Source organism: Echeneis naucrates, chromosome 5 (assembly GCF_900963305.1).
Source record: "Echeneis naucrates chromosome 5, fEcheNa1.1, whole genome shotgun sequence".
Lineage (NCBI taxonomy): Eukaryota > Metazoa > Chordata > Actinopteri > Carangiformes > Echeneidae > Echeneis > Echeneis naucrates.
Window position 1 is genome coordinate 20,807,542 of NC_042515.1, and position 14,535 is coordinate 20,822,076.

A 14,535-nucleotide genomic window follows, 5' to 3' on the forward strand; every position below is an offset into this window, starting at 1 on the left:
ATCCCATTCTAGACTGCGCTTGGCTCTCTGGTCGCCTGGCAACAACACGGCCCACGTTATGCCAAGCGGAAAGCCGGTATGTTTGTAGCAGAGCTGAGGTCCAAGGGCTTAAAGGGAATATAAGGCCGTGGCTGTGAATAAGATCTTTATTTCTCTGCTCTGAAGCATGGGAGACGAGGGACGAGTCATTTCAGTGATCAAAGACACAGAGCAACTCGACGGAATGAATAAATGACAGTTACGAATTGTTCAATTTGTGAATGTCCATCTCACTCAAGCACAGGTTGAGTCATACGGATAAAGATCTTTTCAGGTTGTCATTCCAACTGTTTCCTATTTGACTTTCAGTGAAGGCTCAAAAAACATACAGCAGTGGACTGTAGCTGTGAACAGTAAGGATGTCTACCCATGTGAACCAAATATCATGTTTACTGATAAGTCGTGGAAACTGTCAGTGACTTGTGTCACTATGACTGTCATCTGTGTACTGAAAACAATTGTTTCCTCAGTGGAACTTCCACATAATCTATAAACACCTGACGATGATTTAAAATTTTTAACTTCATGTTTGCCCACTACCAGATTAGATAACTGTTAAAACTATTACAGATGGTAATTGTGAATTTTCTTCATTGGGTGATTGTGGGAGAAGTTTGTTTGTTTGTTTTGTGTTCTCAATTCAAGACACTGAATCACTTGAACCACAACTTTGTGCAGCTGACAGCTATATACTAATGTTGGCAATGTTTAGTAAAGTTTAACATTTCATTACACAACTGTAATTTTACATGCACACACACCTGTTGGTGATTTCCCCTGGGCTCCAGAAGTGAGTGGGCCATTGCTGAAGGTTGTCAGGCTATCTCTCCTCTGGCCAGGTTTGATATTGCCATAGTATCGATTAACCAGGATCTGGCGGAGAGCTTCTCCCTGTCATTGAAAACAGATGTTAGGAAGCAAAATGACACCATGTCACAGAAACGGAACTGGAACCCAGAGTTAGTGTTACTGCACTAACATAGTTATACAACAATACTGCAAGAGTACACTAAAAGTTCGAAGTGTAAAATCGGAAAGTTGCAAGAAAGTAACAAAATAAGGCTGCAAAAGGCATTTCTGAAATCTTGATCACATTTTCAAAATATGTTACATGAGAGCGTTCTTCACTTTGTTTTCACGCTATTTTGAGTTCAAGGGGATTTACTGAGAGTAAATAGGTTTTGTATGAATACAAATAAACAATAAATACACAAAAAGCACCATAGCCGTGGACAGACTTCTTTGATCATTGTCCTCTTGATTTCAGTTAGTGACGTTTAGAGGCCACACTGTGCCTTTTCTCATCACAACATATGCTGGCATACAGTGGTGGCCCATATTGGTTTTGGTGTAAATCAGTGCAGCACAGTGAACTTAATGCTCCCTTTCAGCCAAATGATGTCACAGGCTGCCAAAGACAAGCTGAATGCCCAACTGATAGGGGAAGGAGGGAGTGAGTGCCATGCCGGGGAAGCAGTCTGACAGTGAGGGCCTCACAGTTGGTCAGTTAGGTCAGTAGACTAACAATTTGATGGAGGCCGGCAGCAGACCACAGCAAACTTAACTCAATACGTACCCTCCTGTGGTCCTCCAGTTGCTTCTGTGGCTGGTTGGGATCAAGCTCCTGATAGGTGAGGTGAGTTAGCAGAAAGCATTAAAGTAGGAAAAAAAGGCCAGAAAGGGAATTTGGAAAAGAAATTAGAAACAAAACAGGGTTAATACATTGCAAATTAGTTACTTAAGTAGCATGCAATAAACTGGGTGTTAATTAGCTCATGCAGTTAAGAGGGAAGTGGTTGTGTGAGGAGAGATGTGAGGTTGAGTCAAAGTCATGCAAGGCTTTGTGCACGGGAGGACATTCCCTTTAAACACCACAAACCTATACTGAGTTAATTATTCAAAACATTTAGATAGCCAAACATCAGATTTTTATAACAGCACTACTTTTTCCTTAAGATTATAAAAAGTCAGATGCTCAGAATGGGACATTTCAAACACTCTCTTTGGCAAATTGTGACTTCCCCATTACTTTGCAGTCATAGGGCAAAATGTCAATATTATTTACATAAGAAAATGACAAGCTGTTGGTGGGGGAGAAACACAATCCATCAGAATGAGTGGGGAAAAAAAAAACCAAAAAAAAAAAAAAAAAAAGAGCGAAAAAAAAAAAAAAAAAAAAAAAAACTGTCCACGTTGCATAATGGAGCTGTGAGCTACTGACACACACTGTAAGCATGGTAAGCACTGGCATGGAAAAACACATCCACCATGACATCAACCCCCCCTCCTCCCTCCAAAGCCACCCACCATACCCCAACATACTGTTAGGAAAATGGGACACTTTGCTTAAACATGAAGAAGCGTAAGGAAAGATGAATACAGGGCAGTATGGAGGGAGGCAGAGAGGGAACAACACGAAGGGAGGGTCAGAGACTTGAAAAAGTAAACACATGGGAATGGGTTGTAACTGTTATCTATTTATATAAATAGATGTCAATAGCCAAGCCACAAGTGTAATGGGATGGACGTGGTATATAAAAATGATCTCTGATCAGCAGTGACCCATATTAGTGGGCAGCTGGCTAATATGGGTCTGAAACACACCTCGACAGGGACTTCTGGCTCAGGCGGAGGTGCCAGCTGATTGGAAATAAAAGGCTGATGTTAGTCAAAGTTAGAAGATGAAGAATTAGTTGTGAAGCAGCAGCAGCATGTAGGTAAGTTCTTTTTTATAACATGTGTCTCATGTTCATGTGCTTTCACAGATCTAGCCTGATGGTGCAGTATGGAGGATGTGTAGCAGTAACCTATCAAAGCAAGAAAGCAGAAGCTGTGTGAACCAGAAAAAGAAAAAAGCTGTTCCACCACACTATAGACCAAACTCTACAATGCTACACTCTGTTTAGTATCATGTGGTTCCCTTTTAACCTCTTGCTGCAAAGTGTTTCTGCCTGTTTGTCTACATGACACTGCATTTATACCAAGAATGGTCCAAGCCAATAAAAGCAAAGATATTCATACTCATTAGATATTCATACACATTTGATCACTACCATCCAGCAGAATTTTGACCTGCTGCAACTAGACAGAGAAGTATGGTCGATTCTGAAGTGTGTTAGCAAGAAATCTGAGTCATGCAGTTGTAAAAGTAAAGAATAAGCAATCAACACTGATAAATGCAGATCAATAAATGTGTCATTTTGCTCAGTTTCCTTAGGAAAGCACAACTAAATCCTGAACAGTGAATATTGGCTTGTATTGCCTTTGTATAACAGAGTGGAATAAATAGAAAAATAATTGCATGCTTGCTCTATTTGTGGTTTGCTGCATGCATCACCTGTGAGCACAGCAGAATTACAGAATACAATAAAATAAAACTGCAATTAAGTGCTGAAACATTAATGAAAGGACAGTTTCTTGGCCCAATAGCACTACATCCCTAAATATCCATAATATATCATTTAGAGCTCAATAAAAGTATGGTATAATCTGATGATTAGAGGCTTCAAATTCCAGATGTTAACAAAGCTTAAAAAAAAAAAAAATTGCATACACAAACGCAACATTTCACTGAGCGATGGACAGCAGTTTTGATAAATTAAAACACAAACATGCAGCCCCCTGCAACATGGGCACACATCTCCAGCTGTGACCCAGACGTTTGGTTTGCGTTGATAAATTGGAAATTCCCTGTATGAAGCCTCCTGTTACGTCAACACATTGATTTCCACTGTAAAATAGTGATCATCACATGTCTTTCAAACCACTTTAACAACTAAGTTCAAAAACCAATACTGTTTTTTTTTGGGGGACATTAATCATCACACTGTGTGTAATCTGGCCTAATTTGGAATGTTAACTGCTCTCATGATTCTCATGTTCAAAAAAAATTGATGCATCAGTAGGACTTCTTGACCTCGTAATTGCCATGCCCTCTAGTTACGCTTCACAGTATATAAAAGCTTCCAGTTCCAGAAAAAAAAAAAAAAAAGAGATTAAGAGTCAGGGTATTTGTAGACACAGAATCAGCTGAGGTTATATGAGCTCACTGATGGGCAAAATCTGTACACTCCTCCGTAGATGCTGCTCTGCCAGCACTCGAACCGTTCCTCATTTTAGAAAAAGACAACTACCAGCCTTAATCCAGATCCCCAAACAGCCAGACATAGTGAGCACTGCTTTACCTCAGCACCTAGAAGTCGTAAAGGAAATTGACTATTCATAATGAAAGAAAATGAGTCTTCAGGGTGAAGGGAAACAGGCAAAAGGGCAGATTTTGTGTAGGACTGCTAAGAGTATGAAACTGGCCCTATGCCTCTTTAGAGGCAACCCACAAACAATTGACAGGTGTTAACTTTAGCAGAATTGCCCCAGAGCCTCAAGCGCTAACCTTCCCATACCCCTCTCTGGTCGCCTTGAGTCCCCTGGATCGAGGTACACCATTGGTACTGTCTCTTGAAAGACATCTCTGCGGCACTTTTATTATCAATTACTGCTGAAGGTCACACATCAGTGAAGGTTTAAAGTTCCAGGAAAACGGGGGATGGGGTCGGGTGGGGTGGGGGTACAGAAAACTGTTGGCCCTTATGTAACTGCTGCCTGAGCTGGCAGGAGCCCAAGAATCGTGCAGCATTAAATGGAGGAAACTGGGACAGTGCTGTGAGCAAATGAGGAACGTCAGCAGCTCCTCCTGTTGATGGAGTAGAAAAACAGCAGCCCTGACTTCTCCCATAGCAGCAGGCAGGAGGACTAATGAGGGCAAGCAGAGTCTGTCGGAGGTAACAGACAGACAGAGGCAGTGATGGGAGTGGCAGCTGGATTAGCTGCACGCTAGTAGAGAAAAAGTGAAAGGAACAGAAGAGCAGTAAATGTGTAAAAAGGACGTGGTTGGAAATGAGCATTAGAGGAAAAAAAATACTAAGTGAACAAACAGCAATTTGTCAGGCTAATAAGGACAATTAATACCTGGCAGCACATAAAAAGCTTTAAAGTCACACCCTCACATAGATAGACAGACCACCACAATCTCTATGCATGGGCACAGCCCCTTATATAACACTTCATGTATGGGGTTGCGTCCTTAACAAACCGTATTACATCACCAGAAAAAGACAGGGACTTCCATCTCCATCCAACCCCTTTAACCTCTCGCAGCTTCACAAACAGAGACCTTTGCATGCATGCAATGAGAACACACACATGCAGTGGATGCTATGATCAAGCCTGACAATGAGAGTGGCAGGCTGGTCATGTCTTGTTTTTTCCCTCTACAGTTCTTAGTCACGTTTCTATTTCTGGAAGAGTGAGATAACCTCTCCTAATGGGTGAACAGTCACTCTGCTTTATCCTGCTCTCTCATCACTCTGTCTGGATATGCAGAATCCAGCCCACGGACTTGGCAAGCGGCAACTGGGAGTATGATGGGTTCTGTCGAACAGTAGTGAAACTGACAGCTGCGCTCGTTCCTAGAGACCTTTGGGTGAAGTCGGGAGGGGAGGTGGGGTTGTTGTGGTAGTGCAAAAAGAAGCAACAGACCGGGGTGGGGGGGTGGGGTTGCATAACAGCTATCATGGCAGTTTATCTTTGCTGCTGCTTAGGGGAAGCTGAGGTTTTGGCTGTCCTGTTCTCCATCTGAATGATATGCACAAACATGTTGCCACCCTTCAGTCGGGGCACTAGACACTGCTGTAGACACAAGTGTTCACGTGAATGTGTGAGTGACACACAGCAAATGCTTGCTGTTAAGGGAGTACGTGCACATTCTTGAGATGCTGAATTTGGGAGGAGTTGATGAAAACAAAGCACTGCTCTCTGAGAAAAACAGCTTGGCTTTTGTGGAAGCTGGGGATTTCCATTGCTACAGTACCAGGCGGCATGCAAAAGGAGGGAGGGAAGAAGGGAACATGAGAAAGATAGACATAACAGAGAAACTCAGAGCATGTTGCTTCCTGGCAACTCTGGAAAGACCCTTTCCAACAATTTCTCCATTTCCCAAGGTCATTATTCACTTCCCTTTCACTCAACAACACCTTGATTAACACTTGGCAACCGCCTACCTGTTTTTCACTCTACAACTCCAGCTCTGACAATGTCAACTTTCAGTTTTGACAGATTTACTGATTTCCAGAGAAGCCTCCACGTATAGGCTGAAATATTAACACAAGCTGAGCCAAGTCAGTGAAACAATTCCAATTCAAGCTAGCTTTTTTCTAAATTAATATTTAAAAGCTGTTTGGTTAATCTTTAACTTATATTTACGTCTTACGAAAAAAAAAACAAGGAAAACATGTTTAAAGAAAGAAAAATTGTTGAGGCTCTATATTAAATTTATAATTAAATAGCTTATGCTTAAAAAGCCGCTTAAAGGACCAAAGCAATAGAAAATACTCAAAATAGTAAGAAGATAAAAAGAAGATAGGTTATGATTTTTTTTTACTATGCTGAGTTGCTCATGTAAGTTCAGGTCAGGGGCTTGGGCAAAAAAAACTACATTAGCCCTTGTAATAAACCCTGAGAGAAAAAAAAATAATAATAAATATAAATTTGTGATTGATAAAGTTTTAAATTTGTGCCTTTAACAGACAGACAAGTGTGAGTCAACCAAGTTATCATCTCCTAGAAATGGTCAAAAGACCCAGTGGGTATTTCAATAAGATCGATGTAGGTGGACTGATCTCAGGTCTGACTAACAGAGAACTGCACTACCCCAGATGAGAGGACATGGAGGCCTGGCCCTGTGGTGATTACAGTACTACAGGGCTAAGACAATGTTTGATGGGGGTTGGTAGGATTTTAAGTCCTTCACAGAAAACTAAATATAAACAAACTTTGACTAGACTAAACTAGAGAGTAGGTTCCTCTCTAGTCACACCCATACAGTGATTTCTATGAGGTTCACTCACTATTCAAAACAGAAACAAGAGACCACTTGAATTTGCGCCTTTAAGGCCACAGGTCATGAACACACATTTTCACTGTGCACTCTATCCAGCACCAAGTGTTACCAGCTATCTGTTAGATGGAATATCCCAAGCTATATATACACCCTCACACCTGCTCTCATAATGGTGGCAAATGGCCCACGGGAGGAATATGCTTTCTCGCTGCTATCCATCGTAAAGGGGCTAAGGGAGCAGCTCTATGACGTAGTGTAATGTAACACAATAACCCTAATAAATACCACAATACTGTGTTTCTATTAATTAACATGATTTCAAGCAATCTACTTTTGGACAACAACTAAATAATATTACTTTTTAAAAGGACAGCAAGGTGTCAAAATGAAGAGTTTTGAAGAGTTCATGATGATTAATTCACAGAAAAAAAAGCAATGTTAAACAGAAAATGAACATTTTTACAACCATTGGATCAGGTTTTGACAACAGTGTGTTATGTGTTATATTTTGTCCCAAATACTAGAAACAATTTATAACTGAAAATAATTAAACTCAGTAAGAATTTTACAAACTACAACTTAAAAATTAGAACAATCTCCGCCAAAATTGGATTTGGTATTACAGTCTATAACCATTTCTGTCTTTTTAGTCATTCAGATGACGATGATGGTGAAAAATTTGACTAATAGGATACAAATCTCCTGTATGAAACAGGAGTGCAAAAGATAATTCAACATGTTATACATTCGACACGGTTAAAATGGAAAAGAAAAAAAAGTGATAGGGAGCGAAAGGAGGGAAACTCTAAATGGAAATTCCAGTCCCACATAATTTGTGACGAGCAATCTTAGCTGCAGCTCCTACTGATGGAACATCTGCTGCGAACACGCAATCACAAAGGAGTAAATTACAGTCATGTTGTCTGCCTTCATACACAGTATCTGCTTTTCTCTGCAAAATTACCTTCTGAAATCAAATATCTTCTTTAAAGTAAGTTCATGACCATGTGCAAGCGCCTCAGATAAGCATTTAGCATGACATGCTTGCTCTATGCTACATATTAACATGGAACTCAAGAACAACTCTCAACAGGCACACGACAGGGAGGGGAGGACTGAGCTGAGCTGCCAACAGGCGTCACAAGGTGAGGATGTGATGTTACAGAGTCTACTCGTGGCACAAGCACATCTATGCTGTTAGTTGGAGACAAATCAAATGAACAACACAGTAGTAAGTAAAATGATCAACCTCAGCCACATCCATTTCATCATCAAAGGCAATCAGCTGCAAGAGAAGAAGTATAGAGGGCAGAAGGTTAGTAGAGCTTGATTAGTGAGGTAAAGCTTGGTCACAAGTGTGCAAATGTAAAGCGTGGTACATACATGCACAGACACACAAAAAGTGAAACATTGAAAGAACAGCATGATGAAGCTCAAAACCAGAACAAATTAGTAATAGTAAAGACACCTTCCCACATTCGTGTTTCATTCTTTCATGACATTGAAAATACAGCTGATATCAAGCTTGTCTGACACTGATAAACAGAAAAATTACTTCATTAACAAAACGAAGCTCATTGTAGCTTTTTTCCACATTGATACATCTATATTCAGACTTACAAGCAAACTCCATTTGAGATCTTGTATTATTTTCACCTGGGATTTTTTTCTCCACTTAAAGCTGCAACAACAAATGCTGGTGTATTGGTTTCCCGCCTTAACACAGAGGGCTTACTTGCAGAAGGGTTGTTAAAGCCCCTTTCTCCTGTCCTTCCTCTTATTAGAACATGTAAATGCAAATATGGCAATCCTAAAATAACTAGCCATACCCTGATTGTACCCACAAATCTGAATTAATCAAAAACGTATTACATCAATTGCTGATCAATGCTGTTACACAATAAAACATAAAATAGCCTTGGGGGTGGGGGAGTGGATTACTTTTAGAGGCATCATAAAGTTGGAAAATGGGATAATATAGAAAAAAAACCTTTACAATATATTAAGCTACCCATTGCGTTCAGTTTGCTATCAAAAGAAAACTACAGCCATAAGACAGACAACTTGCATTCTAAAAAACAGTTGAGCTGCCTAAACCTCACAATATCTCACAACAGCTCTTGCTCTAATAACACGTTGCAGCTTCCCTCACACATTATGATGTATAGCATTGATCCTGACTTTATATTAATAGATGAGTAGAATAGAATAGTTAGTTTTTTTATTTGCATAAATTAATGTTGTTAATACTGGTAATGTTATCAGTCATTATTTTGATCAGTGTGACTTACTGTTTGAAAATAAGTGATTGATTTATTTATTTTATTTTTTTTGAGACAGCTATGAGGAAATCTATTTTTTGATTTTAATTATGTGCCAGAGTTTGCCAGACAGGAAACTAGACACAAGAGAGAAATCACAAGACTGACCTGCCTGACAAATAAAAAAGACAGAGTAGTAGTCACACAGTACACAGGGATAATTTTTGTTCATTGTGGCTCCAGCTGCCACAAAAAAAAATAAATAAATACAAATTAAAAAATTAAAATCACCTCAGCATCATAAATCATATATTAATTTCATCTTTTGTCTTGAGGTAAGTTTTTGGATGACGTGGGAAAGAAACACTGCATCCTGAGATATGAGAAAAATGTTTTATTACATGTGTGGGTGAATCTTGGGCATGGACTACACACAGATGATGAGAAACAGGAAACACACAAAGGTACACACCTTCTCCCCATAGCCCCGGTCTTTTGTCATCATTTCCCTCAGCGTCTGCAGCACTTTGATGCACAAACGTTCCTCATTCTCCTCCAGTAGCTGCTTGGTGTGTTTGATCAGTCTGCTCAGGGGAAGTAAGACAAAAGTGAATGCATATACGTGGATATGGGAATTGCAACTTTCCAACCACCTCACACCACTACTGAGCATACCTATGGCAGTCACAAAATAGTCATTTTGGCTGATTTCCTGCACTGAATGATCTTAATTTAGTCTCAGACAACAGATTTGGAGGAGAAGGGCCGAGCAGCAGGCATGTGAATGAGGTTATTTGGTTGGGAATTTGGAAAACAACTCCTACACATGCTGGCAGTGCTCTGAGAACTGTAGAGCGCAACTGTGAAACACCAAATTTTATACACACTTGTTTAGGTGTGTGTGTGCGTGTACCTTGTATATCATCTGGAACAAAGAACTCCCTGAACTCTATGGAAGAAGTTTAAAATCTCATACTAGATGATTGTTGTGCTAAATGCACACTTGCAGCTTTTCATTCTATCAACACCCCAGCTGTCCCACAAACGTTATCTATGTAAAATGTCTGTTGACCAAGCTCTGGTGTTGGGTGCTTGAGGTTCAGACTCACTTGGATATAAATCCTCCGCTCTCACATTTCTTGCGAGCGTCTGTGTTCTCGGGGAAGAGCAGCTCTGGACGATGCAGGACGTCCACTAGCACAGAGAGCTCTGCTTGGACCAGCGGCCTTAGGCGGTCCTCAAGCGCTGACACTATGTCCTACACAGCATGGTGGCACAAAAACACTGGTTAGAAATGTGGTCTTACTACAAATTGACTGATGAAGATTCTTGGAAGAGATCACTGAATTCCTTCTAATCATCAGAGAAAGCAAGGTGCTTGGAGGTGATAAATCTCCACATTCAGAGCATTTGGTACTCCTCAACTGTTCCTTCAGAGATGCTTCTTTGACCTCTGACTGGTGCCTTTTCTGTTAAGTCTGGTGGCAATTAGTGAGAAAAGATGCAAACAAGTCAAGTCACATCAAAAAGACTTCAGGCAGATACTACTGCGTGGGCTAGCTGGGAGCAGTAGAAAAAAAGTGGGGGTGTGTGAAATGTGCCATGAATGGCAGCAAAGCAGAGGTTGGGATTTTTTTTTTCCCCTCAATAAAAGCAAGGAAAAACCGGAAAAGGAAACCTTTTGGGAATCAAAGCAATGTTTCTTTGGAAAGCGGTTGGTGACGAAGTTTGGTTTGAAGCATAGGTCAGAAATAAGTCAGAACTTCCACTTATATACTGACTCATGAGTTAGAAGAAAATAGGGTGTAACTGCTTGGCCTAGCAATCAAAATGTTTCTTTTCCAGGATGCACGTAAGAAGTACTTCCATGGTATTTTGTTTGCAACACACGTACCACAAACATTACATCACTCTTGGCATCAGGGACAGTTGATAATGCTCATAGGGAGTCTTGACTGATCCAAGCAACACACCACTTTTTTTTTTTTTTTTTTACCTCCAGTATGATGCTCAAAAGTCAAATTGAGCTTAATTATTCATCACTAAATATTGCTGCCACAGTATTTGGGTCACAACTGTAATAATGAGTCTTGAGAGTTTAGGTTTTTGGTTTACACATTATCATGTAGCAGCTTTTCGTACCTGTACTGTAGCTTTTCAAAGTGTTACAGCTTATTGTTCTCTCTTTCCTGCCACCAAATGTCAAAGGCAGAAGAAGGAAATGTACTACTTCTTTACCTCTGTGATTCAGAGGTGATATATTTGGGTCAAAAACACCAGATGACATAAATTAGTCTATGTGAATATAAAACTGTAAAATATAACAAAAGCTATTTTATGAAAGATTGCTGGCCATGTTGTTGGGTCCATATAAGAGAGTTATATATAAAAATATCTGCAAAAATTTTAGCTTATGCAGAGGGACACTATATTAGTAATCTATCCAATCAATACAGACATATACAACAATATGTTATATTATATCTGCGTGCCCCAGGGGTGATATATGTAAGAAGAATAGAAGTGGTAAGACCTATTATGTACCTAAGATCATCTTCACCCAGAGACGATTGTGACCTACCATTCTTTGTTATGCGTCAATATGATGTACCAGTTCCTGCTAGTTTTTTGGTCTAGTATATACTTCCATTCCAGGTGCTCTTTGGCACATGACCACCTTGTTACAAATGGAAGAACCTGTCTTGTATCCAACTGTTTTTATACCCACAGCTGATGGGAAGATACCATTCAAGGAACTAGGAACATTTGAAGCAGTGCATTGTATTCACAATGTTTTTTTTTTTAATTTGTGTTCCACTTTTGCTGCTTTGCAAATTTTTGTTGCTTTTCCTTCAAATTGCTTTGTAGTATTTGGGTGAAGTTTAGATTTTTGCCTTTGCATCTTTTTTGCATAAAGATAGTTTAGTTTAAATATTAAATCAATTGAAATTATAAAAAATGCAATTGTGAAAAGATTTTATAAAAATATAGTACATGCTAAAACTAACCTGCAGCCTCTCGATGATGTTTCTGTAGTCTTTGCAGGTCGTGAGGCCGGAGTCTCGTCTGGAAGTGTTCTTAGCTGACAGTCTCCAATTGAGGATGCTTTTTTGCACAACATTATTTGACTTGACAAACAAGTTGTTCACTTGACTGTCCAGGTCTACTGGGATAGCAATCGCTCTGCTTTTAGCTAGGTGGAGGTAAGAATGCAGATGTTATATGTTTTCAACCTGTGCCACAACACTCTTTGCCATGCAATGCCAGAGGTTGGTGGTATATATTGGCACAGTATCTTACCCACGTCTGAGAGTACTTTAATGCAAGCCTCCACTGAGGCCTTCTGAACAGGGTTCAGCCAGTTACAGTGGTATACCCTGAAAACTCCTTGCAGCAGTTGTACGAACACTGGCTGACGTGTCTGTAAGACAATGGGGGAAATGAAAAGGGGGGGAAAAAAAAGAAAAGAAATTAACAAACAATGAAGAACTAGGTTTCCTCACTAGGTTGAAGTCAGTACCCCATTCGCACTTAACATCACTGTAAGGATACTATAGCGCCTATGGTGGAAAGGTCTACAGCTCCAGCTTCACTGCACCAGATGTTTATAATCATGTGTATTCCCAAGATAACAATACAAACCAGTGTTTCTCAAACAGCACAACTGGATTCTACCACCATGGTGAAAGAGCAACCTATCGGCTGACCACAGCCCTAAAGTACAATAAATACCTCAGTAATCTTTCCAAGAATGGCAGCCTGTTGCGAGAAAAAGAGGGTTGTGTTGTCATCATGTAATGATAAGGCAGCAGGCAGAAGGAATGCAAAATGGTTACATCGATAAAAAAAAATAAAAAAAAATAAAAAAAAAAAATCACCAACTTCTACTGGAGCCAAATTGAAACAAAACAACACCTGAAACACCTTTAAAACTATACCACAAAGTTGCAATCTATGGAGGGTGGGGGTCATGATTTATTGGGAAAGTTGTGGGCAACAGGATTTCATTAAACCAAGGACTAAGAAAAAAGTGACCACATTGCAACAGTACATCACCAGCCCCATGTCCCAGCAAGACCTTGTGCAACACTCCCACAGATCTGGGAACAACAGAGTCTGTGTGCTGACTAAGCTATGAAAATGTGGAAACCCACACATTGTAGATATTCTTAACATTAAGAGTCTGGTGAGAACTAACACACCCAAAGGCTGGGAAACAAATACAGGGGAGAGTCACCTTTACTTACATACATATGGCGAGCCATCTATGTGAAGGGAAGCATGTTGTATTTTGTAGTATATGTATAAATATGACAATACTTCTTCCACTTCAAACACATAAACTCAAGCCCATAAGCAGTTTATAGTCAACGATATAGACTGTAATATACATTGCAAACGTCATAATCCACAGTCTAGATTACCTGCAGGCTTGTGCTCTGGTCAGAGAAAGGCGAGCTGAAGAAACATGTGACAATGCTCATGACTGTCTCTGTTACATAACGCTCAAGCATGGTATCTGCATGCTTCCTGTCGCTGGTGTTGTTGCACACCTAAGCAGGGACACAGAATATATCAGCATGACGCACAACCGCTGGATCACACTTCCTGCATGTGGGAAACAGGTAACATATGCTTGCCCCATGCTGTGTTGGCATAAACACCCAAAACTCTGACATTATGTATTTTCATTCTATTGATCATGTATGAGAAATTGTGGCTTACTCTACATATGTCCACCAAGAAGTTCTCAAAGAGTTTCCACATATGGTTGGATGTGTAGATCTCCTTCATCTCAACCTCTGTGTCAACATAGCAGTGGTTCAGGAAGTTGATATAAGCAATTTTAACCTGTCAGAACCCAACACACAAACAGGATATGTCACATTTACTGAATCAATAGATTGATGATCCATGGATAGAAAATATTTTATGGATATTTTGTGAATATTAACACCCTTAATTCAACCTGACATCAACCTGACTTCAATTCTCAAGTTGAAGAGCAGCACATGTAACACCTGCCAAAGCACACAGCATACATGCAGCAGTGTCAGCTACAAAGTGTTTTACCTAGTATACCTGCCTATATGTAGTAAAGACCCCTTTTTGTATTCATACGGTGCAGGAAATGCAGTTTCAGTCCATGCTGACTCAACATGATGTAATTCAGGCTGCTGGCTTTTGCTGTGCCTGCAGTCTGTGCAGTCTGCTGCAGTAAACTGACACTGATTTCACAATGGATCAGATCATCGTTCTGTGGTAATGGGCTTGAGTTCTTCTACAGTCCAACATAATCAAAAATTATTATTTTTCTGGTCTATCAAACAACCACATTCC

The 14,535-nt window shown here is 40.0% G+C and overlaps 1 protein-coding gene across 5 annotated transcripts in view; it reads right to left on the reverse strand.

Annotated features, from left to right (window-relative positions):
• The window catches only part of itpr1b (inositol 1,4,5-trisphosphate receptor, type 1b), a 76,080-nt gene that overhangs the window by 34,324 nt on the left and 27,221 nt on the right, over positions 1-14,535 (reverse strand). For 3 of the 5 annotated variants that reach the window (XM_029501391.1, XM_029501392.1, XM_029501389.1), the window contains 8 exons: positions 13,921-14,046; positions 13,620-13,748; positions 13,443-13,460; positions 12,496-12,616; positions 12,204-12,388; positions 10,305-10,453; positions 9,668-9,779; positions 801-930 (listed from right to left, as the gene is read on the reverse strand). In XM_029501391.1, coding sequence (XP_029357251.1) covers positions 801-930; positions 9,668-9,779; positions 10,305-10,453; positions 12,204-12,388; positions 12,496-12,616; positions 13,443-13,460; positions 13,620-13,748; positions 13,921-14,046 — 970 coding nt within the window. The remainder of the gene's footprint in view (positions 1-800; positions 931-9,667; positions 9,780-10,304; positions 10,454-12,203; positions 12,389-12,495; positions 12,617-13,442; positions 13,461-13,619; positions 13,749-13,920; positions 14,047-14,535) is intronic. The other 2 variants (XM_029501393.1, XM_029501390.1) reach the window with 1 other exon arrangement.